At 38.2% G+C, this 23,805-nt stretch overlaps 4 protein-coding genes across 10 annotated transcripts; 1 reads left to right on the top strand and 3 right to left on the bottom strand.

The window, feature by feature from the left end:
- Positions 1-4,351: 4,351 nt before the first annotated feature.
- Positions 4,352-12,209, bottom strand: usp18 (ubiquitin specific peptidase 18). 2 transcript variants are annotated; one of them, XM_054624767.1, is made up of 10 exons: positions 12,146-12,209; positions 10,639-10,735; positions 9,309-9,451; positions 9,151-9,230; positions 8,931-9,065; positions 8,032-8,127; positions 7,798-7,959; positions 7,591-7,722; positions 6,930-6,973; positions 4,352-6,209 (listed from the first exon to the last, which is right to left on the bottom strand). In XM_054624767.1, exons 2-10 carry the CDS (start codon positions 10,731-10,733, stop codon positions 6,137-6,139), a joined length of 960 nt encoding a protein of 319 aa, XP_054480742.1. In that variant the 5' UTR covers positions 10,734-10,735; positions 12,146-12,209; the 3' UTR covers positions 4,352-6,136. The 2 variants fall into 2 exon arrangements, with proteins under 2 accessions (XP_054480742.1, XP_054480741.1); XM_054624766.1 differs by lacking the exon at positions 12,146-12,209 and adding an exon at positions 11,958-12,139.
- A 467-nt stretch (positions 12,210-12,676) lies between these two features.
- Positions 12,677-15,197, bottom strand: pex26 (peroxisomal biogenesis factor 26). The gene is made up of 5 exons (XM_054624863.1): positions 14,822-15,197; positions 14,570-14,710; positions 13,604-13,911; positions 13,370-13,510; positions 12,677-13,258 (listed from the first exon to the last, which is right to left on the bottom strand). The coding sequence occupies exons 1-5, from the start codon at positions 15,013-15,015 to the stop codon at positions 13,152-13,154; spliced, it is 891 nt and encodes a 296-aa protein (XP_054480838.1). The 5' UTR covers positions 15,016-15,197; the 3' UTR covers positions 12,677-13,151.
- A 90-nt stretch (positions 15,198-15,287) lies between these two features.
- llph (LLP homolog, long-term synaptic facilitation factor) lies at positions 15,288-17,208 on the top strand. Of its 2 annotated transcripts, none has more exons than XM_054624660.1 (3): positions 15,288-15,388; positions 16,095-16,324; positions 16,655-17,208. In XM_054624660.1, the coding sequence occupies exons 2-3, from the start codon at positions 16,108-16,110 to the stop codon at positions 16,819-16,821; spliced, it is 384 nt and encodes a 127-aa protein (XP_054480635.1). In that variant the 5' UTR covers positions 15,288-15,388; positions 16,095-16,107; the 3' UTR covers positions 16,822-17,208. The 2 variants fall into 2 exon arrangements, with proteins under 2 accessions (XP_054480635.1, XP_054480636.1); XM_054624661.1 differs by having other exon boundaries at positions 15,294-15,392.
- Positions 17,209-17,610: 402 nt separating this feature from the next.
- Positions 17,611-23,592, bottom strand: hcls1 (hematopoietic cell-specific Lyn substrate 1). 5 transcript variants are annotated; one of them, XM_054624658.1, is made up of 16 exons: positions 23,498-23,592; positions 22,746-22,829; positions 22,588-22,661; positions 21,909-22,032; positions 21,682-21,792; positions 21,255-21,309; positions 21,045-21,155; positions 20,857-20,967; positions 20,666-20,776; positions 20,532-20,587; positions 19,873-19,942; positions 19,570-19,718; positions 19,223-19,486; positions 18,253-18,409; positions 18,104-18,172; positions 17,611-18,007 (listed from the first exon to the last, which is right to left on the bottom strand). In XM_054624658.1, exons 2-16 carry the CDS (start codon positions 22,827-22,829, stop codon positions 17,871-17,873), a joined length of 1,683 nt encoding a protein of 560 aa, XP_054480633.1. In that variant the 5' UTR covers positions 23,498-23,592; the 3' UTR covers positions 17,611-17,870. The 5 variants fall into 5 exon arrangements, with proteins under 5 accessions (XP_054480633.1, XP_054480634.1, XP_054480629.1 ...); XM_054624659.1 differs by having other exon boundaries at positions 18,253-18,406; XM_054624654.1 differs by having other exon boundaries at positions 20,532-20,776.
- Positions 23,593-23,805: the final 213 nt, after the last annotated feature.

Here is a 23,805-nt window from a genome sequence, read left to right as displayed (position 1 = left end):
TGGATCCCCAGTCTGCTGATAAGGAGCCGAGATAAGGCGCTAACTGAAGGGTAACGACAGAGCTATGAAGACAAGGTTGGGGCGTCAGGTCATATATCCATGCATGTCATGACCTCCGCTCACCTCCTGTGAGAACCAACATCTGTAACAAGCAGCCAACTTCTCCCGGATGGAAGTCCACTTCATAACAAATATAAATAACCTGAAATAAAATTGAGATTAAACACGTGTCATTAGCCACTATATGGTACTGTCACTTTTGAGCCGACCAAAATGAAAGCAAATCATTGGGTCCAAACCGAACCTGATTTCAACCGCACTTTTTTTCATTTTCAGTTCACTTATATAGCAGTTTGTTCGACATCCCCTTTTTCCTAGAAAACTCAACAGATGTTGTATTTATTACGCTCAGACTGCCAAGAATCTCGGGGAGGACAACTGAACACGTAAAGAGAGGCAAACTTTGTGTTGACCAGACTCCCCTTCTCCCACCAGAGGGGAGATTATGTGAACTCACAGGGGATAGATAAGGCTTCTTTCCTCAACGAGGACGCTCATACTACAAATTCCAGTGAAATCACCACAGTATATATCACAGACCGATGTATGTGTTAACACCTAAAGCTAAGAAACACCACTACGACCTAAATATAAGCCAAGGGCAGCCTTTTTTAGAAATTAAAGGTGAGTGTCACAGGTCACAAATCAAAGCAGATCATGACAAATGTTCTAAGAAGGCAATAATTAAGAATTTAAGAAGATTTTAATTATGCAGGATCAAATATTTAGGAAGAAACATGCACATACACTTTCCGGTCTTTGCTTTATCTGATTTACCTCTTTTTTGTCATATGAGAGGAAATATTTAAGTCATGCAACAGACATTTGCCTTCTTCTTTGCTATTTACAAAAGCAGATTTCACCATGGTCACTTGGCCTGGACTTTGAACACGGAAAGAGCGAAAGAGAATCATTTCCTATTTGAAACGTCATTATATAACCAAAGGATAGCTGTGTGAGCTCAGCTGGCTTGCGAACCCCTGAGGGATGTAGAGATATGCTGTTAGATTAGGTTATATAGGATAAGAGCAGATGAGGGGCAGTTAGAGAGGGTCTTGGTTGGGACATTATGAGGGAACACACATTCATCTCATAGGGGAGCATTCCTGCAACAAGCTAACATAACAGACAAGACCAGCCATCATTCACAATCTCTGTCGTTAGCAGAAAAAGGGAACTGTGTAGACACATTGCATGAATGAGTTGACTTCCTTTTTTAAGTCTGTAACAATGAAACCAAAAGATGAATGAGGTAAATTCTAAATGAAAGTGGTCGCTACACTTCCCTACAAAGCCAAAATGCAACTTAAATGTCTTATGTTCGCCAGAAGAACCACTGTATGGGTTGCGTGTGTCCGTGAGTGAGTTTCCACGGCTAATGGCGCAAAAAAACTTCTAAATATTTTGGTTGTCCAGTTATGGCTGCATGCTCAAGGACCTCTCGAGGTTGCTCAAAACACCTTTTATTGCCTATTTTATACTGCCATTGACTGCCAACTGACCGTCTTAGGGGCCACTAGCGATAACACAGCTGAGTACATCTCAGACCTCTAATCCACTACTCTGCGCCCAAAGTGAGCGGTTAACAGTTTGCGGTTTGATTGGCTAACAGCTAAAAGTCTCTACCAGCTCTGCGGCTCACTTTTATTGTTTGGACGGTGCATTTGGCTAACCGCTAAAGGCTAACAGAACTAACGGTACAAAGACTGCTGTACCAGATCAGTTTTATTGTTTGGACAGTGCATTTGCCTAACCGCTAAAGGCTAATGGAACTACCAGTAAACATTCCCAGTACTGGCTCACTTTTATTTTCTGGACAGTGCGTTTTTCTAACCGCTAACCTAACTACCAGTACACACACCGCTGTATCGGCTAACGTTTATTGTGTTGGATGGCGTGTTTGGCCGATTACAGCCAACAGAACTACCAGTACATATACTGCTGTACCTCTCAGCAACTCAGCCGCTACACGGTCAGACAGCTTGATGAATTTAATTTCCTTTTTGGCAAGACTGTATAAGATAAGATAAGATAAGATAAGATAAGATAAGATAAGATAAGATAAGATAATCCTTTATTAGTCCCGCAGCGGGGAAATTTGCAGACTTACAACAGCGTAGCGTAAAGTGCACACAAGAGACATAGTAGAAGAAGACAAGCTAAAAATAAAAAATAAACAAGTATTATAAATAAGCAATAAAAAAAAACAGTAGAAAAAACAACAATAACTGAAAATTATATTTACAGACAGAGAAAAAAACAACAACTATTTTGACTATTTTTAACTATTATTGCACAGTGTAATGTGTAATGTATTGCACAGGTTTTTATTGTCATGTTATTATTGTCATGTGGTCATGTGGTCTGCTGGGAGCAGAGTTGGTTGTGTCTTATACGACGACTTAGAGTTGTTTGCCTGTGTTCATTGCCCGGTTGTTCTGTGTTTGAATGAAGTATGTTTTACAAAATCTTACAGCCTATTAGTGTACAGAGAGGGGGTTAGCCAATTATGGGCTGTATTCATTCAATCACACAATACAGCAGCGGTCGTTGCAGACACACCTGGCAGAGATCTGCACTTGACTGAGTGCACCTTTCTAGCTCTATCATGTAAAATTATTATGTACGGCGATGTATTCATGCCACACCATAAAAAGAAAAACAAGTCTGTATCACGTTACATCGGAAAAGTTAATTGTTATAACAAGATGTTTTTCACTTTATAACAACATATTTTCCTAATTACGACCATAATATAATGCGATAACCCAACCTATAATTGAGATAGCATGAAACTCATGTTTGAAAAACTTTGAACAGTACATATAAAGTTATGACATAGAAATGTATGATTTTGAAGAAAAAAGCATGGAAAAATTGCAGCAGCTTTAAAACATATCTATGAACTTCAGGTATAAGGTAGTGTATTATGTTGACTTTAACATAGAGATAGTAGATGGACAGACACACACGCATATTGTAGTTTGTTTTACTATACGGTCTCGTTAAAATGAACAAGCTAGCTGAAGGAGAACATTTTGTTGGTATTCTCCCCTTGCATTTCATGAAGATTATCCACATGCAGAGTGAAGTATGTGCATTATTAGGTATTATTTGGGTTCCTGAATTAACCTTAAATATCCCAATAATAAAACTAATCGACAGCCATGTTACTCTGGGAGGCTCTTCTTAGACACAATCATGCTTTAAGATGAAAGCCAATGTATACAATGCTAGCTATAATGTTCAACCTCTTAGTTAGCATGTTAATATTTGAATTACCAATTAGTAAATGAGGCTGATGGGAATGTCATCACAGTTCAGCTTCACTGCTCTCTGCCTGTATGGAAGAACATTATGAGGGCTATTCCTTGACAAATGACATAAAAAGACAGATTGGTGATTAATATCAAATAGACAAGAGCTGGGCTGGAATAGTTGCTTGCTGTTGGCTTGCTGTCACTTGCAAAAAAATATTCAAGTCAGGCACAGGCACTTATCTAAGCCAGTGAAATCCTCCACACAAGAAAGGGAAAATTCTCAAATAGCCAAATTCCATTTTTTTCTCGATGCATCAGTGGTGTGCTCACCTAGTAACTGGTAAACACACATCAACAATGACGAAGGAGCATTAATGAATCTTCATCTATTCTCCAAAGAAAACAGTTTAAGTGTTGCCACACTGCAAAGCCTTAGGAATATCATTATAGCGTACGTGCCCACTGGGACTAACTTCACACCATATATCTGCCTCAGTTTACTGATTAATAGCGCCAATCGCTATCATTACTGGCAAAAATGATGTGACAAAACAGTAAAACAAAAGGTGTCCTTGGCTGACTGGCTAACACCTGATCAAGATAAAGAGATGAAAAAACTAAATTGCAGAGATTATGATCTGCCATAAAGTGCAGAGTAACTGCGTCCAGGGCCAGAGCTCAACCGCAAAACAATGGAGACACGTGCTTGGAAAGAAATGAAGACGTCCAGACGTTCAGTCAGACCTTATTCGTGTGGCCTCGGGGTGTGCTGCCAATGTCATGCTGTTAAATTGTTCACATCTGTGTTGTAGTCAAAGTCAGGGTGCATGTCTGACAGGTGCTCGTCTAACGTCTACTTGACACACGGTCATACAACAATAATTATTAATCAAAACCCTACAAAAAGAGGAATCAGGTCTTTGTTATTTCTTCCAAAATTTCAGTTGGCCTACTTGCACACAATCAGTCTGGATAATTGAGATGCATATACCATTGTGCCTTTTATACAGACAGAGTATTATGAGGTGGTGTAAGGTAACTAATCCACTTTATTATTCTACCATACAACATTTCAGACAGACACTTGAAAGCTTTAGTTAATGGTTTGCAGATTCAGATAGTCAACGAATAAAATATGATGCAGTTCATAGATTAAACTACCAAACAGTATGTAAAATGAGCATCAACTCGACAAGTTTAAACATTAAAATGCTGCTAACACATTATGAATGATCATCTGACAGTGGTGAAGGAAGCATTTAGACCCTTTACGTTGGTAAAAGTACAGATACCACAATGTCAAGATATTCTGTTAAAGTAAAAGTCCTGAATTCAAAAATATACCCAGGTGAAAGTACAGAAGCTATCAGCAAAACGGACTTTAATTTCGAAAGTAAAAGTACTCAACATGCACAATGGTGTGTCCGGTGTTATCATAATTTATAATATTACTGGAAATGCCTCTGCAGTCTATTGCTGAGCAGCATTACGGGTATTTTAAGTTATTGCGGTGAAAACAACACCAAAACTGTGAACCAAAATAATTTAGTTGCAGCCCACAAAACCAAAACATTGAGCTGAAAGATGCTAAAACGCTCAGTAAAAGTGATAACTCTAAGTGTTCGTCACTACGAGCGACCTCTTCCCTTTACAAACTGATCTGGTCCACTGTTCTTATAAAAAAACATTGCTTTTAGCAGCTTTAATTGAATGATCTGAGCACGTATTCAACAAATAGACAATAACAATGCATTATATTATTCATCTCAGTACTTGCTATCATGTAAAAATGTGTTTTCTCAGTATATGTCAACAGGCTTATCAACGTCGACTTCTTGCTTATACAAGTCAAAAGATCAGATGCGATCTCTGACTCAAATCTAGATGCACAATAGAAGCATCTATCCCTGGTCTTTTAGTGTTAACGTGGGAGGAAGATACCCCCTATACAAAAAATGTCTGCCTGTGCTGCATGGCAGCGAGATGACTAAGCATGAGGCCTGCCGCCTGTGGCACTGTAAAGACATGTTCCATTCTGTCAGAGCTCTGCAGCACATAAGGCACCATTTCACACGGTCCCCTCGGTTCTTGGCGAAGCGAGTGGGAACTTTCGAGGCTCTGCTGACAGACTATTCCAAGCATTTGAGCACTGTGGCTTTAAAAGGCGACATTTAACCTCTTTTTTTCATTTCAGAACAGGCTTTTTCTTGTGTGCGTTAGAGCGCATTCAGGTGGTTTGAGATGTGCTGGCGTTGATGCATCAATAGGAGTTATAAACATGAAAGTGTCATTATAAATCATTTTTTTGTACCTCATATTAAAAGGGTCTGCAGGTTGTGAGAAAAAGCAATACATAAAATTAGAGAAGTTTATCGTTTTTGGCAGCCCAAACGAATAAAAATGACTTCATTGTTCTTCGCGGGTGACTCATATATGATACAGGAGTGCCAGGAAAATCAACACTGACCCCAATAGCAGGTATTTCCCCCCAAACAGTGAATATCTAAGCTAAGCATTCTTTTCAAACCAACCCCCCCTCACTGTGTGTTCACAGTGTGTGTGGTCTGAGGTTGGAAAACCCATCATTGTGTTGAGTCTTCATCGCCACCTGCTGGTGTTTGTCAGAAATTACTGGGCTGAAGTACAATTTGGATGAGCTCAGAACAAGCATTAAATATGAGACCATTCACCATGTACAATAAAACCAAAAAGAATACAATACATAATGTCAAGTAAATACAGTTGATATTCCTCTAGTACTTATAGATCCAATATTGCACCACAACCTCGGGTCTAAATCGTTCGCATCCATCCACTCAGCCAGAAAGTTCAGGCTGTTGTCCCTCCTCTTTTGAACCTCTTCTGTACATTAACATGTATGCTGTGTGTCTGTAAAGATAACAGCATTAAACGGTTTTAAGACTGAAATTTACAAAACAAAGTTATGCTTCTACAAATCAGGGCAGAAACTGTATATAAGGAACACATTTTCAGTGCAATAAACAATAACAAACAAACATTTGCTGAAAGCTGCTGAAAGACAAGACAACCTGACACAAGACAGATGTCCTCTGTTTATGAGTTTTAAAAGTTTAAAAGCCCTCATGGCAAAAACATAAGACCTTTAGTCTTTAATCTCAAATCAGTAACAGACAATAAGGCTTTGTCTAAAGATCTAAAGCCGTTTCCGCAAGTAAAGAGATAAAAGCTGCATGATGGCAGCGGGAGTCAAGCATGTAAGGCTTTAAATGTATTTGATAAAAACCTTAAAACTCTAACCAACTGGAGGCCGGTTTAAGCAGGCTAAAATGGAAATCACATGTTTTTACTTTTGCTAAACTAAATTTTTTTAAGTGAGATAATTGTATAGATGACGCTGAACAAGCAACTGTCATTTTTAATGTGAGAAGAAATAAAAGTCCTCTCTGAAATAAAAATGTATTTCAGAGCATGCTTTTAAATATCTTCCTTCTTGCCAAGAAGATCTCTCTCAAATGGTGTGAATAAAGAGGAGTATCAATCTTCTCATCTATCGCAAAGACAGCAAAGCACGCTCATGCACTGTTACCAGATCAGAAAGACTTGATAAACTTATGTTGAGCAACGTACCTGCCATGTCCTCCATATGCGCTCTGCACATCTTGCCAGGAAACCTATGCGTTTGAAATCAGAGACCAAATGAATCACACATTTGCGTAAAACTGTATTATAGTTATACAAAAATCCCTCTAGAACAAGTTGAGAGGTAAAGCTATATTCCCCTTTCCCTAATGGTTTTAGGGAGCGAACCTAAACATGCGCTTTTTATACATTTAACTTATACTTAAGGTACAGTGTGTAGCTTTTAGGGGAATCTTTTGGCAGAAATGGAATTAAGGATGTTTTCTTTAGTGTATAATCACTTGTAAATAAGAATTGGGTTGACGTTGCCTCAGAATGAGCCATTTTTATCTAAATACGGAGTGGGTTCTCTTCACAAAGCCATGTTTCTACAGTAGCTCAGTACGGACAAACAATACACTGGCTCTAGAAAGGGCCATTCACCTTCCAGTTCACGTACGCCACCGTAGTTCTCCTGCACGCTTTGCACACAGGAGAAATTTCAGTTGGATGCAATCTGATCCTCACCACTAGATGCTGCCAAATCCTACACACTAGACCTTAAAGATATACTGTATTCATGCAAAATCTACATTTAATCATATTTAAAATGTACGAGCCAGAAATCAATTGCATTCAAGTGAGGCAGATTTTGTCAGATTGGACGTACCGGTTCAACGTGACTGTCATCTGCATAGAACCAGCGCTGGTTCACCCTGTCACAAACGTAGGCAGTATAGTGCCCAAACGTTGCAGTTCCAGAGTGCACTACTACTGCATGCAATGTGTACTTGCAGTCATTCTGGAAGACAAATAAAATTGTGGATGACATAAGATACACCGTGTTGAAATTATAATAATTTAAGTGATTAAGTACCTGAGCAAAGTCTGACGGGAACGCTTCTTTGACGGTCTCAGAGAAGTCAAAGATTTCTGGAAAGGTAACCCTGCAATCAAGTTTTCGGGTGTAGCCACCGCAATTCCGAAACCTTTTCAGGTGCACGCACAAGATATGAGGCAAGGAGAGCAGTTTGACACCCTGAGAGAGAAGAAAAAATGTTTGACTGTGGTGGTTCATACTTTCTGGGGAAGCATTTAGCTCAAGCCTTACCTTTTTCGATGGAGTCTTCTGTCCACATTTTGCACAAAAGCAGCAATTTATGCCCCTTAGCTCCTGATACCCAAAGAAGGAGGTCATGCAGCCTTCCTGAAAAGGTTCATGTAAAGAATACTTTTAAGTTTGACTTCAGGAAAGTTTAAAGTAATAGCTTGACATATTGAGAAAAGTTTTTATTTGCTTGCTTGACGAGAGTTAAAAGAATGAGACCACTCTCACGCCTGAACATTTGCTTAGCTAGTTAGCTTAGCATCAAGCCTAGAAACGAGGAAACAGCTAGACTGGCTCTGTCAGCACCCATAATTCTCAGTAATTAACAGATCATATTTTTGTTTTAATGCATACAAAACAAAGTGTTTGCAGGAGTTATATTCTGGGCTATTTCTTAGCAACTGCCACGGGCAAAAAGGGCAATACAAGTCAAAAGTTAGAAATAATCGAGTGCAAGTACTGGGAACAAATAAGAAAACTCACCTACCAGCACAATTTAACCAGTTATATCTGTGTTTAATTGGTACAATGTAAAAATGTGTGCAGTTATGTGCAGGACAATTTCTTCGGGAGTCTTGTCGTTCCTGTAAAGCCACAATATGTTAGTTTCTCCCTTCCGTGTTTGTAGGAATTAAATAAGACATAACTTTTTGATTAGTGAGCATAAGAAGTACTGGAAAGTGGATTTTGTTACCTTCGCACAGAGCCAGAATATGCGTTTCCCTCTGTTTCCTCCTCCTTATGCTAAGCCAAGCTAACCGGCTGTAAACTTTAGTTCCATAGTTTACTTTCGAACACAAGAGTGTTTTGGTAAAATAGCAAATTACATAATGATACAGTTCCAAAAATGTTGAAGTAGGTCTTTAAAACAATCCACATCTAAAATAAAAAGGAAACGTCACCAGGGAATCGTGATCTTCCTTTACGTGCAGCGGCAGGCTGAGCATGTAGCTGGTCAGAGTCTGGACAGAGGCACACTCTAAACACTGCAGGTGCGTCTCCATAGAAATCTTGTACAGATTCTGGATTTCAAGAGCCTGGCAGAGAAAACAAATGCAAGCCCATTAGAGATGATGCACATACAGGTGGAAGGATAATGAATATTCATGATTGAAGACCAACCAGAGGTTTGTCATCCATCTGCTGCTGCAGTAAGTTCAAGATAGCGAGGAACACCTCATCGGCATCATGCTGCGTAAGAACTGCAAAACATTGTCAGAAGTTGTAAAATAAACCACATCAGAATTAAACATTTTGCAAGTTTTTTTTTTTCTTATTACGTCTAAAGCTGTTCCTGTCCAGAGAGTGGAGGAAGTCTCGATGAGGAGCCGGCTGAGCGTGGTTGCTCCTCATGGCCATGAGGACTCTCTTTAGGTGCAGGGGGATGTTACGACCGTCTGCTCTCACACCGGCTGTTTCCCACCTTGTGCAATTCATAAACCCTCATTAATCTTTTTTTTAAGCACCTGAGAAAAGCAGACTTGGATCCCCTCTTTACTTCTCAAGGTTGCTGTCATTTTATTCAATTATTATCTTTAGTAATTGTGAGTTTTCACTGATTATATTTTAAAAGGAATATCTGGTGAACTTGCTAGCAAACACTATATATATATATTGTAGGTGTGTTAAGACTAAACTTATTTTATTGAGTTTATTGCAAGCCTTTCTTTTCTAAATTATTTGTAAGTCTGTATTCTTTATTGTGGTTTATTGTTGTTTTGCAAAATATATTTCTATACTTAACTTCTTCTAGCGTGCTGTTTTTCCTGAAACACAAAATAGTAGCAAACAAAACAGCAATCTAGGAGACCTACAGTGGTCGTATCATGTTGGCTCTTTTAATGATTTAGCCACTTTTTTTAAAAAACAAAAAGGCTTTTTAATAGTTCATTCCTCATTGGTCTTAGATTTTACAGTGATTGGATTGCCTTCCTGTTTATCCTGCTTTCTCAACATTTTACAAGAGCACCTGACACGTTTTGATCCAGTTATCTCTCGCTCCTATGAAAAAGAACAGTATTTCCCTGTTACCAATGTTCATAGCAAATATTTACAAGTTCCATGAATATAAACATTAACCCGACTTTATATGTTATTAGTAATAAGTTCTTCTTCCTGTTTTAGGTTCTGTCATGTTACTTAGCTGTGTCCTGATGTGACTTCCCTCCAGCAAAACAGAGTGCATGGTTTAGACTTTAGTGGTAATTGGGCTGAACCAACTAATCTGGATTCATGGGGGAGCTCAAAATTTAAGTCATAACTTCATTAGTGTTATTCAATAAAAACTCCTGTTTTTAAATCATACAGAGCAATGCCATATTATGTACAAATATGTGTACAAAAAAATACAAATATTTGTTAATGTCATCCTCTTAATTTAATTCAATGTGTAGTAAATGTGCGTGACCCCTTTATGTCATCTCAATGTGTTCATTCCTCACCTTTGTAGTCCAATTTCAGATTTCAGTCAAATGTGTTCATACTTAATTTAAATTGATCCATTTATATTTATAAAACCCTTTAATCTTACTGTGTCTCTAGTGCATGTTTCCTTACACAGTGATTAAGCTGTTTTTGTTTTAAAAGTCATGATTACATGAATATGCTTACTTGTCCAGTAGGTCTCCTAATTCCCAGGTAGCAGAGAAAGTCTGGAGTAAAGTGTTCACACAGCAGGACAGACGGTAGTTGCTGAGGCCTCTCATATCTGTGACAGACCATCAGAAATGTTAAAATAATCCTGTTTGTGAAAACTTGAACCAAGCACATTATCCCACCTACCATAGCGGCCCAGAGTGCCAGTGGGCAGTCACATGTGAAAATAAAATAAAAAATGTAAAGTTCTGATGCTAAAGGTAAATATATCTGCACAGAACACTTACCTCACTTTCATATAGAATTCAAATAAACAAATCAATCATTTTATAGAAGACAGAGTGAGAAAGACGTGTTTGGTTTATTGATTTAAGGCCCCTATGTACAGGAGATGTTTATTTTACACAGATCCAAGGTCAGTATTTTGTTTTCTATGTCATCGCTGCACACATGAGGGATTTATTGGTTGTGAAGAGAAAAATAATTATCCAAAGAAAAACCACACACTATGTGTAAGTAACTGCATTGTTACAGGTTGTGGTGGGGCCCATGGAGGTCTTAATTTAGCCATAATGTTTAAACAGCTGAATGTGTGGGCCTGCTGGACCTACAGTGCAAACATCTTAAGGGGCCTAGAGACCCTCAGGGATTCACAAAGGAGCGTCAGACACTTTTTTTTACCCTGAACATTTGTGAAAAATTGTCTTAAGTTGAATATCTTAACTTTTCCTCCCTTTAAAACCAGCCTACAGTGGCCGACTCCGGTTGTCTGAAGGACAGGGGTGAAAAATAAAAAGGGTTTCAGGTGGATGTGGTGTGGCAGCAATTGCAAAGCAAGTTTTCCAGCATTTCGGGGAGCCTCTATGGCACTGCATTTTTTTCTCCACTTGAAGGTAACCCTTGTGGACACTTCATCATGTTTTCTACACAGGAGGGGCACCCTAGAAGACACTTTTGCTGTGTTTCTTCTGAGTGTCATTCAAGTCTAATTTGGTCTACACAGGTTGGAACTAGTGCAATACAAAACATTATCCCTCAAATACTTCAACTACTTCTTTTGTTTTCTGTGTTATTAGTTCTGTGTACTTAAATTGCATTGCATTATATTGAAAGGGATATTTTAATTCATTTTAAACCTATTTTACATACTGTACAGAAGCAAATCTATTACAGATCCCAATACAATGCAGTCCAATACAACTACAGCCTTTAGAAAGAGTTGTAGTAATAAACTGTACGTACATTGCAGGGCTGCTTTATTACAGGGTACTTTTGGTAACATTTAAATCATAGTTATAAACAAAAAAACATTTTTCAATCAGTAGTCCACTTACCTAAGTATCGGTCCCTTATAAAATAGTTAAAAGAGAATACACGGTAGATCATTTCAGACATCCGCACAGACTTCACTTGACACACAGTCACTTAATTATACCTGAAGGTCTGGAGACAAAAGCAAACTTCTCCTGCACAGCTTGGAGCAGATCACTCAGGTAAAAGAGGACTCAAAGGTTTCGTTTACCTGTATACGTCTCTCAGCTGTCTCAGTGTAAACATGACGGTCACATCTACAGCTTGAGGTTCAGTTTCGTTTTTAACGTTTCTCGTCACTTTGACGTAATCGAAACCTAAAAAGTTGACATGCGCAGAGTGCAGACTGTAAAATATGAATATAGTAACCGACAAAACAAAACAAATGTAAACTAAGGACCATTTCATTCGCCGTCATTATTAGTTCGTGATATTAACTTTATTTCACGTTCTGTCGTCAATAACACTTGTTACCAATTCTACTTCATTGTTTTGTAATACAAAGTTTGTCATCTTAATTGTTAAAGCACTGTTCAAAACCTCATGACTGATAAAGTATCTATTTTGGCCAATAATAATAATAGTTATCAGCTGATAGTTATAATATCTTGAAATGTATTATTGAATTAAACAAATTGAGCGGAAGTCCGTATTTTTAAATAAACCTTACTCACAAAGAACTGGCTTAAATGCATTCTGGCGAATTAAAAAGCTAATGAAGCAATATCAGAGTTAACAGCACTCAATTCAGAAATTTTATTTACAAAAAAATATATATTCCAGTTGTACACTACAAGCTAGACACAAATACAAAAAAACGTTTATGTATTTGTGTTATATGTTTTGTAACTATGTGTAAGTGTTGCAGGTGTCTTTGCAAACCCAGAACACTCATGTAAAATATTTTAATCTCAGTGTGACACGTTCCTGGTTAATAAAGTAATTATTAGGATGAAGAGGGAGTTACGTCAGTAGGATGGACATGAAACCTGAATGATGTCAATCTAGTGGAGCATCTTAAGGATGTGGTTTCTGACTCATAAAACAGAACATACTGCTGGAAATGTATTATTTTTCAATAAAAATAAGTAATAACTTTGACTGGTGTTTAAACAGGTTTGATGAAAAAAAAGGACTAAACCATGTTATCTTTCCAACACAACAAGGTAAAAAGGAATCAAAATAATGGATGAAACATAATGTGATTTTTAGTCCCTTTACGATCTCTGAGTTAGAGCCTGATAGTACGGTGCAAACATGGCAGTCCACATCTGTCTGACCAGCTGGAGAAGTTTGGAAATCCACATGAATGAAGATGGAAGAGCTGCATGGGAAGAACAGTAAGAAATGCACAGATTTATTTCCAACAAAATGTTTTATACTTCAAACAAAACCTTGTGATAAAGACTGAGCTACAAAGAAGATTTAATCCAACCTGGATCCATGCGGAAAAAAAGCATGTAGAGAAGGACGGCAGCCAGAAAGACTCTCCGGAGAGGGAACGAGCCAGAGCCGGTCCCCAACACTTTTCTGTGCAAAAACCTCAACATGGTTTCAAGTTTACGGATTACAGATCCTGTAGGACACAAACACAATCAGAACGTCTGCATTCATTGTTTGCACTAATATGAATAAGTATAATGCATGTCAAAGGGACTGATCTGAAGACCTCGAGTTGAGACAGGATTTGCAGTGATCTCAGGATTTAGAGGCGGTTCTTTATTCTGTTGCTCTTTTTCTTCTACAACATCCAGTGCCGTCTGCCTCTGTTCTTCTGTGAACGCAGCACTTCCGACCTCACCAACGATCATCTCCACAGCCTCGTCTCTGTGACCAAGAGGCACGAGGACATGCAGGAGGTACAGCTCTGCCACCGTCCCGAACCCTGTTAATCTGCTGTTGGAGGGACAGTGTAACCAAACTCTGGCGGCCTCCTGCATCACAGCTGGCTCTCCCACCTGGGAGTAAAGAAGTATGCTGCCCAAATGACAGAGAAAATATATTCAATAAGAGCTGAAAAGATCAGTCTGTAAATTAATATGTCAATTGACAGACAAATAAACTGTGTTTCAGTCATTTATCAAACAAAAATATCCTCTGACTTCAGCTTCTTAAATGTGAGGATTTGCTGCTGCTCTTCTTAACATATGATAATATTTGTAATATCCTTTGGTATTAGACTTTTGTTGAATTAATCAAAGAATATGAAGACTCTACCTTGGGGTCTTGTAAATTATAATGGCCATTTTTCTGACCATGATGGTAAAACGATATATTGTGAAAATAATCCGTAATAATCTATTGTCCACTGATTTAAAAAAATGTAATGAATTGCTAGTTGCAGCCCTAATGTATTTATTATTATTTTTCATCTTTTTTTTTTACTTTTTCTTTCTTTTCTGCTTGTTTTTTTAATCCCAGTTAAATAATATTATCAATAAAAAAAAAAAAAAACTGAATCTAAGAATGAAAAAGTGAAAACAAATCCAAATGGCTGCTTTTTTTCTCCAATTAAAAATCATATAGAACAGAGAAAAATGATCCACATCTCACATTTAAGAAGATGGAACCAAAGAATTATTTCCTGTTGATCAACTTAATAACAAATCAACTAAAAGGCTTCAGCTCTACTCACCACATCTGCATTATTTTAGCTGGTATTTTCTCCTGGAGCTCGTACTGCTGCAGGACCCAGCAGGAGACCCCATGCCACTGATTCAGCTCAGCCAGTGCTTGAATCCCTAGGATGCAGAAACCAGCCTTCAACTCTCCACATCTGAGGAGACACAAAACCCAGAAACACACAAACCACACTGACATTACCACCAGCCCAGCCATGCACATGCAGAGAGCATTCAAAAGATTCAAGGTGCATTTAGACTTCCACCTGTTGTCCTCTTGCTCCATGTTGGCTAGACTCTCTAAGCCTCCCTTGCATGTTTCAAAAGCTGCCTGGAAGTCTTTGTGGACCATCATTTGCTCCGCAGCGGTGTCTAACATGCTAAACATCTGTGTTAGAGAAGAAGTGAGCTGCGGGCTGCAGGCTGTGACGAAGCTGCGAGCAGGAGCCAAGCTGCTCATGACTATATGTCAAATTTGAGACCAATAAAAACAAAAAACAAAAACTATTGTATCTTGCTCAAATATACTGCTTTACTGTTAGCAGCTTAACTTATACCTTGAAGTCAAATAAACCTGTTTGGAGGTTTGATTTGCACTTTATCCTCTCCCCAGCATTGTATTTACATCTATAATCCTTCGCACTTCCTGGTTTGAGCTCAACAGCCAATCAGAAGTCACCATCTTCAGATTGTCAGAAGCGGCCAATCAGGTGACTGTTTCTTTAAACACGCGTCATCGGTTTTCTCTCTCCTGCTTGTAAACACGTGTAGGCAGCGCAGTGTGTGTTCGCCTGTCTACGGAGGACATTTAAGCAGATAAACTTGTTCTTTTAGTAAGTAAATGTTTACTGTTTACATTTGGAATAATGATAATACGTTTTATTAAATTAGCATGCGGTATTAGCTAGCTTTGAAGTGCATGCTTGGGCTGCTTTAGCTTTTGGAAGCTAACAAGCTAGCAAACTGTAACAGTAACGTTTGTAGCTGTAACTATTGACTAATATCTAATCATGTAATGTCACCACCACGAGTTAGTGACAATGAATAACGTTAGCTCTATTTTATCTATGATCTTGTGTCATATGAATAGTGTGCATAACCCCCTCACTTATGTTTATTAAAGGCCAAAGCCAGCTTTTAAGAAAACCTACTTTATGTTTACCTCCATCAAGCAATAACTTCTATTGCTATCTTTGCTGTGGATTTGTAAAACTGATTTATTTGCTCATACTATTCCTCAGAAACTGCAAATAGAACATCAGCAAATGTTTTTTTATTGAAAGGTCAAATGTCTCTGGTCCTTTTAGGAGTGTTATTTTGAAGGTATCTTCATCAAAAACCTAGATAAGATGAAGAAACTGTCCTGAAGCTGAAACATAATGTATTTATACTTGTTTAGTTTTGGGCATCCAGTGAATGTGTGCTCTTGGTATTGGCATCTTATTCAATGTTGGGCCTCAGAGAGCTGCTTCCTGTCTAGTGATTTAAATTGTATAAGAATGTGTAAACCAGACTCTTGTGTTTCTGCTTTTCTTCCAGATTCGTCCTTAAAATGGCAAAAAGTCTGCGGAGCAAATGGAAGAGGAAGATGCGTGCGGAGAAGAGGAAGAAAGTCGCTCCCAAGGAGCTGGCCCGTCTGAAACAAGCTCTGAGTCTGGATAAGAAAGGAGAAGCTGCCATGACGGACATTCAGGAGATCGCCACTGTGGTGCCAGCTGACAAGATCAAGAAGGCGAAAGATGTGGATATGGGGGAGTTAGAGGGAGACGGTGAGCGAGAGATTGTGCACAACATGGTCCACAGGGAATCAACAGCTGATATAGATATTTATTTTTCTAGTTGTATTTCAAAATGTCATTTTCAACTAGTATCTGTAGATTTGTGTTTTTGACACAGATTTTTTGATTGGGTTGATGTTTAGTTTTAACCTGGGTTGCTGGAGAACCTGACACAAAATTTAAAAGACAATTGTTTACATCATACACACCGCTGTAGACCGGCATCATAACTGTCTTACTTCTGTTGGTGCGTTTGCTTTTGGGAAACCGGTTTGTTGATCATCTTTCTTATTTATCAATCTTTTGTCTTTCATGTCACAGATGGGAAGATGGATCTGGACGGCAAGCGCAACAAGAAAACTCTGTTGGATGAAAATGGTCAATACCCTGCGTGGATGAATCAACGGCAGGCCAAGAAACTGAAAGGCAAACGGATTTCAAAGAAAGGTAGCCAGGGGGGCAAGAAGAAGAAAGGTATCGCCTGGTGAACAAGAAGAGACCAAGAGACCTTTACTTTGCCTTTAAAGACTTTTGATGCAGGAAAAGCAAATGATTTCATGTATTCTTTTGTACATGACAACTGTGGAATTCCTGCTATTGAATCCCATTTTGTTGAGTGGATTACAAGATTCATGGTTGTGTAACAGAGTCTGTTGTTATAAAATGATTCACTGCAGGAAAATGTTTGTTCTTATGGAACAGCAGCTTCATTCTCATGTTAGGACACGTTTAGAGACAAGTTTTAAGAAACTAAGAATTGTGTAAAATATCCTATAGCTTGTGTCACTACATCATAGATATGGAGATGATTGTCATATGTTCTCTATTACAATGTAAGTTTTTCTTATACTTTGATTAAAAAAAAAGGTCTATGGCTGGTTTTGTTCACTATTGTTGTTTGAAGACATGGTTAAAATCAATATCAAGCAAACAATATCAGATTTTGTTGCATGATATTTGTCATTTTTTCCCCCTCACTTTGTTGAAACTAATTTAAATTAATTAGAAACATTTTCACATATCACTAGGTGTACCCTGATATTGATGATGTATGCAAAATTACAAATGAATTAACTGTTGGAGATGAACAATAACTTCAACTGATTCTTTTTTTTTTTAACCATACTTTATTTTAATTAGTTTGAAGAGCAGAATGATAATGCAATATGATCAAAATAAAATACAATATTTGGAAAATATCCCTGATGTAACTGTAAATTGTCACTGATGAGGAGTTGACCAATTAAAGTTGATGATACAAACAAGACAAATAAGCCTGCCATTAGAATATTTTATTCAATCCAATCAGTTTATTACAGATGAAAGATGTACCTCCTTGTCACTAATATGGTCATAACGTAAGATAATATCTCTGTGAGATATTACACAATAGAACTAGAAATTGGCTGATCAGAAGCCATTTTTGGGGGGATTTATTCTATAAATACATTGCTGAAATGAATCTCCTCAGCTGAATAAACCTAAGAAACATGATCGTTTAAGTGAAGCTTGTGCATAACCTCCCTCAGCCCGTCGCTCACTGCATCATCTGCACGTAAGAAGACGGGAAAAGACCGACGCATCCGTGACACTGTCCCTTCCACCAGCCCTCGTCAATCATCTCTACGTTGGTGATGACGTCATCCGGGTTGAAGGAGATCTCATCGTCAGCCTCTGTGGGGGGAAAGAGGATGGAGAGGATTAGGCCTTACAAATGTTGAGGGATGATTAATAAATGTCAAAGAATGAAGAACTTTAAAGGTGTCGTACCTCCTTGATAGTCATAGAGTGCTATCGCCTGCTGGCCATTCGACAGGTCTTCATAGTCGTTATCATCAGCTGTCAGAAAGAAGAAATTGAAATGAGCGAGTGTTTGATACGCAAAAGGTTTTGACTTTTAACTGTCAGCTGACACAGACCTATCGGTGCAGGAGGATGCAGCTCAGCAAGTTCCTCGTACTCTCCTTCGTCCTCCTCCACGGCTGATGACCTGTCGGGTAGCGGAGGAGCACCAAGGTCGTGGAAATCGTCGCAGCGCGGAGGCAAGGCCGGGGGCTCGTCGTAAACTGGTTCCTGCTGGAAGCATCACAGAGCATCTATGATTTTGTGATCTCAAATCCTGGAGATGGCCAAAGACGTTTTCAGTATAAGACCAATTTCATGTGTTACCATTACATTGGCGTTGCTGTGCCAAGTGTCTGTTGTTGTTTTTTTTAACGGTTTTCAATAATCCTCAAAGAATCTTTTAACCATTTAGGTAAAACAAATTCTGTCTTCTTCACAGTAAAAAAACAAACCTGTTTCCCTAGTTGCAACTGTTTTTCCTATTGCTCAAATTAATTAATTGACGTTTCTTTCCAGTATTTTATATCTTCATACAAAATGACACGTTATGTATGCAATATAAATACTCTAATATAAATACTCACTACGCAGCTGAAAATAGTCCATAACAGATATACTAATTTTCTCCTGTTTGAGTAATTTAAAGCTGGTTTTATGAAATTACTGAGACTTTTTTTTTAAAGATTTCACTATATTTTTGTGACCTAATTTACAATTTTCATATCCAAAAGAAAGTCTGACCCAAATATTAAAATATGGCTGGATGACCTTACATTTAGAAAAGATTAATTATGCTTCAAAAACAAACAGAAATTTGAAAGAATGAAAGATGAAGAGAACTGGGAATTGATAGTGTGATGTGGAAAGAGATTATCTACTCTGTCTTATTTCTCTCCTTAGTAACCGCAGTTGTTTTTTTTCTTATTTCTATTTATATGTTTTCAGATATTGGTTGACTGTCATGGATTTTGTTGACGATAACAAAAAGATAGAATATTGCCAGCCTTATTAACGTTGAGACGGATAAATGAATGTGTGTCTTACCTCTGGTTCTGGTTCTGGTTCTGGTTCTGGTTCAGGTATTTCTTGTATCTCTGGCATGTGGTGGTGGATTTCAGGAGGCGGCATATCATACTCCACATCTTGATCCTCATCTGGAGCCTCATCTTGATCCTCACCTGGAGCCTCATCTTGATCCTCATCTGGAGCCTCATCTTGATCCTCATCTGGAGCCTCATCTTGATCTTCATCTGGAGCCACATCTGGAACAGTTGGTGGACGGATTTCCTCCTCTCTCCTGCTCTCCTCCTACGGGAAACACAAAATCATTAACGTGCAACTTGACCGTCACCTAATATTCTGACTTCTTTACGTGTTTTCAGCAGTGATACCTCTTGTCTGCGTTTGGCCACCTCTCGCTCTCTGCCCTCTCTGGCTTGTCTCCTTGCTCTCTCTTCCTCCACTTTCTTCTTGTTCTCTTCATCTGAAGCTTTGGCCATGTTCTCAAAACGTGCCTTCAGTTTTCCTGCACCTGCACTTGCTGCATAAAACAGAGAAATGATTATGTATACAGTGAATTAGCGATGACCTTTGCCCTGTTTCCAATCATTTGAACATGGGAAAACATCAGCACAAGTGGCTTTACAAGAAAGATGGAGCAGATGATTTTGGTTAGCGATAAAAAATGAACTTACAGGCCTCTACTGGTTTTGTCTTTTCATACGCAGAGGCAGGAGAGTCAATGTCAGAGAAGCCAGCTGCACTCTAAAAGAGAGCAACAGAGAGGAAGAATATATGATCATTTATTCACTTTGTTTAATCTTTCAATACTGACTAGTGCAGGAATGATTATTCTACTGGTCAAATTGTTCATACATGTATAGGCCATGATATATCGTTATCCCAGTAAGTTGTAATACCCCAGTTATAAAAGTTAACTGCAGCTTCGGCCAGGCCACATAAACCACATAATATTTTACTTAAATATCTATTCACATTTTTAACAAAAAAATACAATAATTATATATATACATATGTGTATGTATATATTTTTTTCTATTGTTATTTTTTTTTAACACCAAGTGAGTTTAATGTAACAGTAACAAGTCATTAAGAATTTGTAAAATTAGGATCAAAACAAAAATAATCAATATTAATGCCCATAAAGCCAATAATGTAACATTAACATTGATGCCAAAAGACTCCATACATGATTTGATATGAAAAAAAACATTCAAATTTAAAAAAGCGCAACTGGGAATTATTGTTGGATTCATTAAATCATTATTTAGAGAAAAAATCTCCAGGTCATTCAAATATCAATATTATGAATAATTGCAGCTGTAATTCTGACCTTATCCATGCGGTCTGCTTGGACTCCATAGCGACCTCCAAAACCTGCTGAATAATCTAAACAGAGATAAATCCGATCAGTCTGATGTTCTGTACTGTAAGTATATTTTAGGATATACACATGTGTGTCCTCACCTTTCTGTGACTGGTGTTTCTCCGTCTCGCTCTTATAATCATAGCCCAAAGCAGCTTTATCCACTTTCTCCTTCTCAACACCAAACTTCCCTCCAAATCCCTTTGAATAATCTGAACGTGAAACGAATAAAGATTAATCCAATGTCAGGCAAAAACGTGTCAAAAGTGACAATGCTAGAATTAGAACTTACCTTTTTGTGACTGGTGCTTCTCTGTTTCTCCTTTATAGTCGTAACCCAAAGCAGATTTGTCCACCTTCTCCTTCTCCACCCCGTACTTTCCTCCAAATCCCTTAGCGTAGTCTGGTGAAAATAAGATGCTAAATAAAGCAAATGTCAAGCAAATAGTGTGAAAACTGACAATTTCTACTTAAGCTCACCTTTTTGTGACTGGTGCTTCTCTGTTTCTGGTTTATAGTCGTAGCCCAAAGCCGCCTTGTCCACTTTTCCCTTCTCCACACCGTACTTTCCTCCAAATCCCTTTGAGTGATCTAAACACAAGTGAATGGGAAGAGAAATTATGTTGGGTAGCACCTTCAAAAAAAGGAAAATATTGTACTGTAGTTTAGAAAGATGGACAGACGGTTTACCTTTCTGTGATGCATGTTGCTGCACCTCTCCTTTGTATTCAAAGCCCATGGCTGACTGCACAGGCAATGCAGAGATGACATTTAAGATTCAAATATTGCTCTAAGTATCTCTTGCAAAATAGTTTTAAAAAATACTGTGCTTTGAATAATGAATCGTGTCTGATATGTTTTGTTTCCATTAAATAGTTTTAAAAAGTAAAACTACTTTTCTTCGGTTTCCCTTATTAAAATGTCCACTTAGTTTCATTCTGAACTATGATTGGCTCTAGAACTAGTTGTAATGACACAAAATCATGCTGGTAGTTAACCGTGTTAAACTGAGATTTAAGGAAACTTCTTCCAGTGTTAAACTCTGCACGTACGTCATAAGTAAAGGTGAAACATCTAAGTGAAATAGAGGGTGGGGGGGCTCTACTTGTCTTCTCACCTTGTCTACGCGGTCTTTCTGAACACCATATTTCCCACCGAACCCTTGCGCTGCGTCCTTCTGGGAGGAGTGCTTCTCGACTTGCGCCACATAGTCGTTCCCCAAAGCCACCTGGAGAGAAGAGACAGATTTATGAACGGATTCAGCCCACAGAGCGAAGGATAAATTAGAAATAATCCGGCAGTAAATACGAGGAGCTTCATAACCATATTCTGAGTATCTTGTACCTTGTCCATTCGGTCTTTTTCGACTCCAAACTTCCCTCCATATCCGTATGACGCTTTGGGAGGCTGATCCTTCTGCTTGCCCTGCTCGTGCTCCGCAGCCACTTTGTTTCTGAGATCTGCAACGCTGGTGGGTCACACAGGGGTCAAACACACCGACACAGAGATGCACAACGGTACATACAATGAAAGTAATATGTGCCATTTGAAACTCCCTCCAGTGCTGTTTATCCTTTCTATTTGCTAGTGATGCAATTTTAAATGTTGGAAATATATTAATAAATTCCAGAAGGTTTAACGCTACCTAATAAGGCATCAGTTAATAAGTTGTTAATAAATGGATTTTATAACATAAACAGTATGTTTACAGCGAGATGCATTTCAAAGTGTCACAGTCATGACTTTACTCACACATTTATGTGTTTGTTGACTTTTTAGGATGTTGTACCTAAATCTGTGATGAATCTCGTCCTATTCTTACATTCAGCACCGCTGCGTTGAATGATGTCAAAGTGTCATCACATATTACCCATATTAGGAGAGACTTGCTGCCTGACAGCTCGTGCTCTGCTCTCACTTCCTCTTCCTGTTGCTTCACAGCACCAATTCTAACCTGCATTGCTCTGCATCATGTAAAGAATCTTTCCTTCCCAGACGGCCACATAAATTGTGCATCTCTTACCTGATGTGCTCTTTTCGCCCTGACCCCTCGATGGTCTTTGCTCCCCACCTCTGCTCCTGCTCCGATACGTCATTCTAAAACACAAAGCGAGAAATGGGTTTGACTGACGCACACATGTTTAATTTATTGATTATAAATCTCCGGGAAGCATACAGTACCTCAAAGTCAGGGTCTGTCTCCCAGTCGTCCCCCTCTGCAGCCACCTTCATGCTCACATTGTGACCCACGGCTGACTTCCACATCTGGGGAATAAAACACAATGAGCCACACTGAAGACAGAATACAACTCTGATTAATTATATTTTATTCTCAACTGTTATACATCTATGCACTGACAGTCTATTCTCTATTTATGACTAAACAAACTAACGTTCAACCACAAGGTCTGACCACCATCGGCTGAAGTCTCAAAAAGGAAGTTATTTTTTACCATGAAGCTTCATTTCCCCATAATGAAATACGCAGCAGTACTTCATGTATTACAAACACACTAAAATCCTTATGAAACAGTATCTTGACAACATACTATTACAGATAAATACTTCCTGTAGAACCTTAAATGCTTTAAGCTTTAAATCTGAAATTCTCTATATCCATTTTATTAATGTTAGAGTATGTATGTTGTTCCATATTCTACTGTCATATGTGGTAGTTGTAGACAAGTAATTGTAGTAGAAGTAACATTGGACATAATGTTGGACATGCAGGAACAAAATAAGATATAAATATTACTCCACTTTTGAAGTCATCCATGTTTTACTAATATTTTTCCTAAAAGTTTACATTAACTTAAACTAACGCTACGTCTGACTAAATCTACTTCCTTAATAAAAGTTTAAAAGTTTAAAATAAAAGTAAATACATTTAGACTTGTCACACTTAGTTTGAATAAAAAAAATCATAATAGTACCTTTCAGCTGTCAGGTTAATAAATCCGTGTTTAGGTGGATATTAAACCGACAAAGTGATCTTGAAGTCCGTCACTCAAGTTGTGACAGTTTTTGACGGGAGACAAGTGAACGCGGATCTCGCACACGTGAACGCGCCTTGATGTAAATAATAATAATAATAATAATACAAATGTTATTTTTTAATGGTACTTTAATTAAAAACTTTAACACGGCGTTGTCATTGTAGTATAACATATCTTTATGTAGTTTAAAAAAAAAAAAGGAATTAAAAAAAACAGAAAGGGTTTAGTGTAGTTCCAACACTTGG

Source organism: Anoplopoma fimbria, chromosome 23, assembly GCF_027596085.1.
Source record: "Anoplopoma fimbria isolate UVic2021 breed Golden Eagle Sablefish chromosome 23, Afim_UVic_2022, whole genome shotgun sequence".
Lineage (NCBI taxonomy): Eukaryota > Metazoa > Chordata > Actinopteri > Perciformes > Anoplopomatidae > Anoplopoma > Anoplopoma fimbria.
Note: the sequence above shows the minus strand (reverse complement) of the source record. Positions and strands in the feature narration are given on the sequence as shown.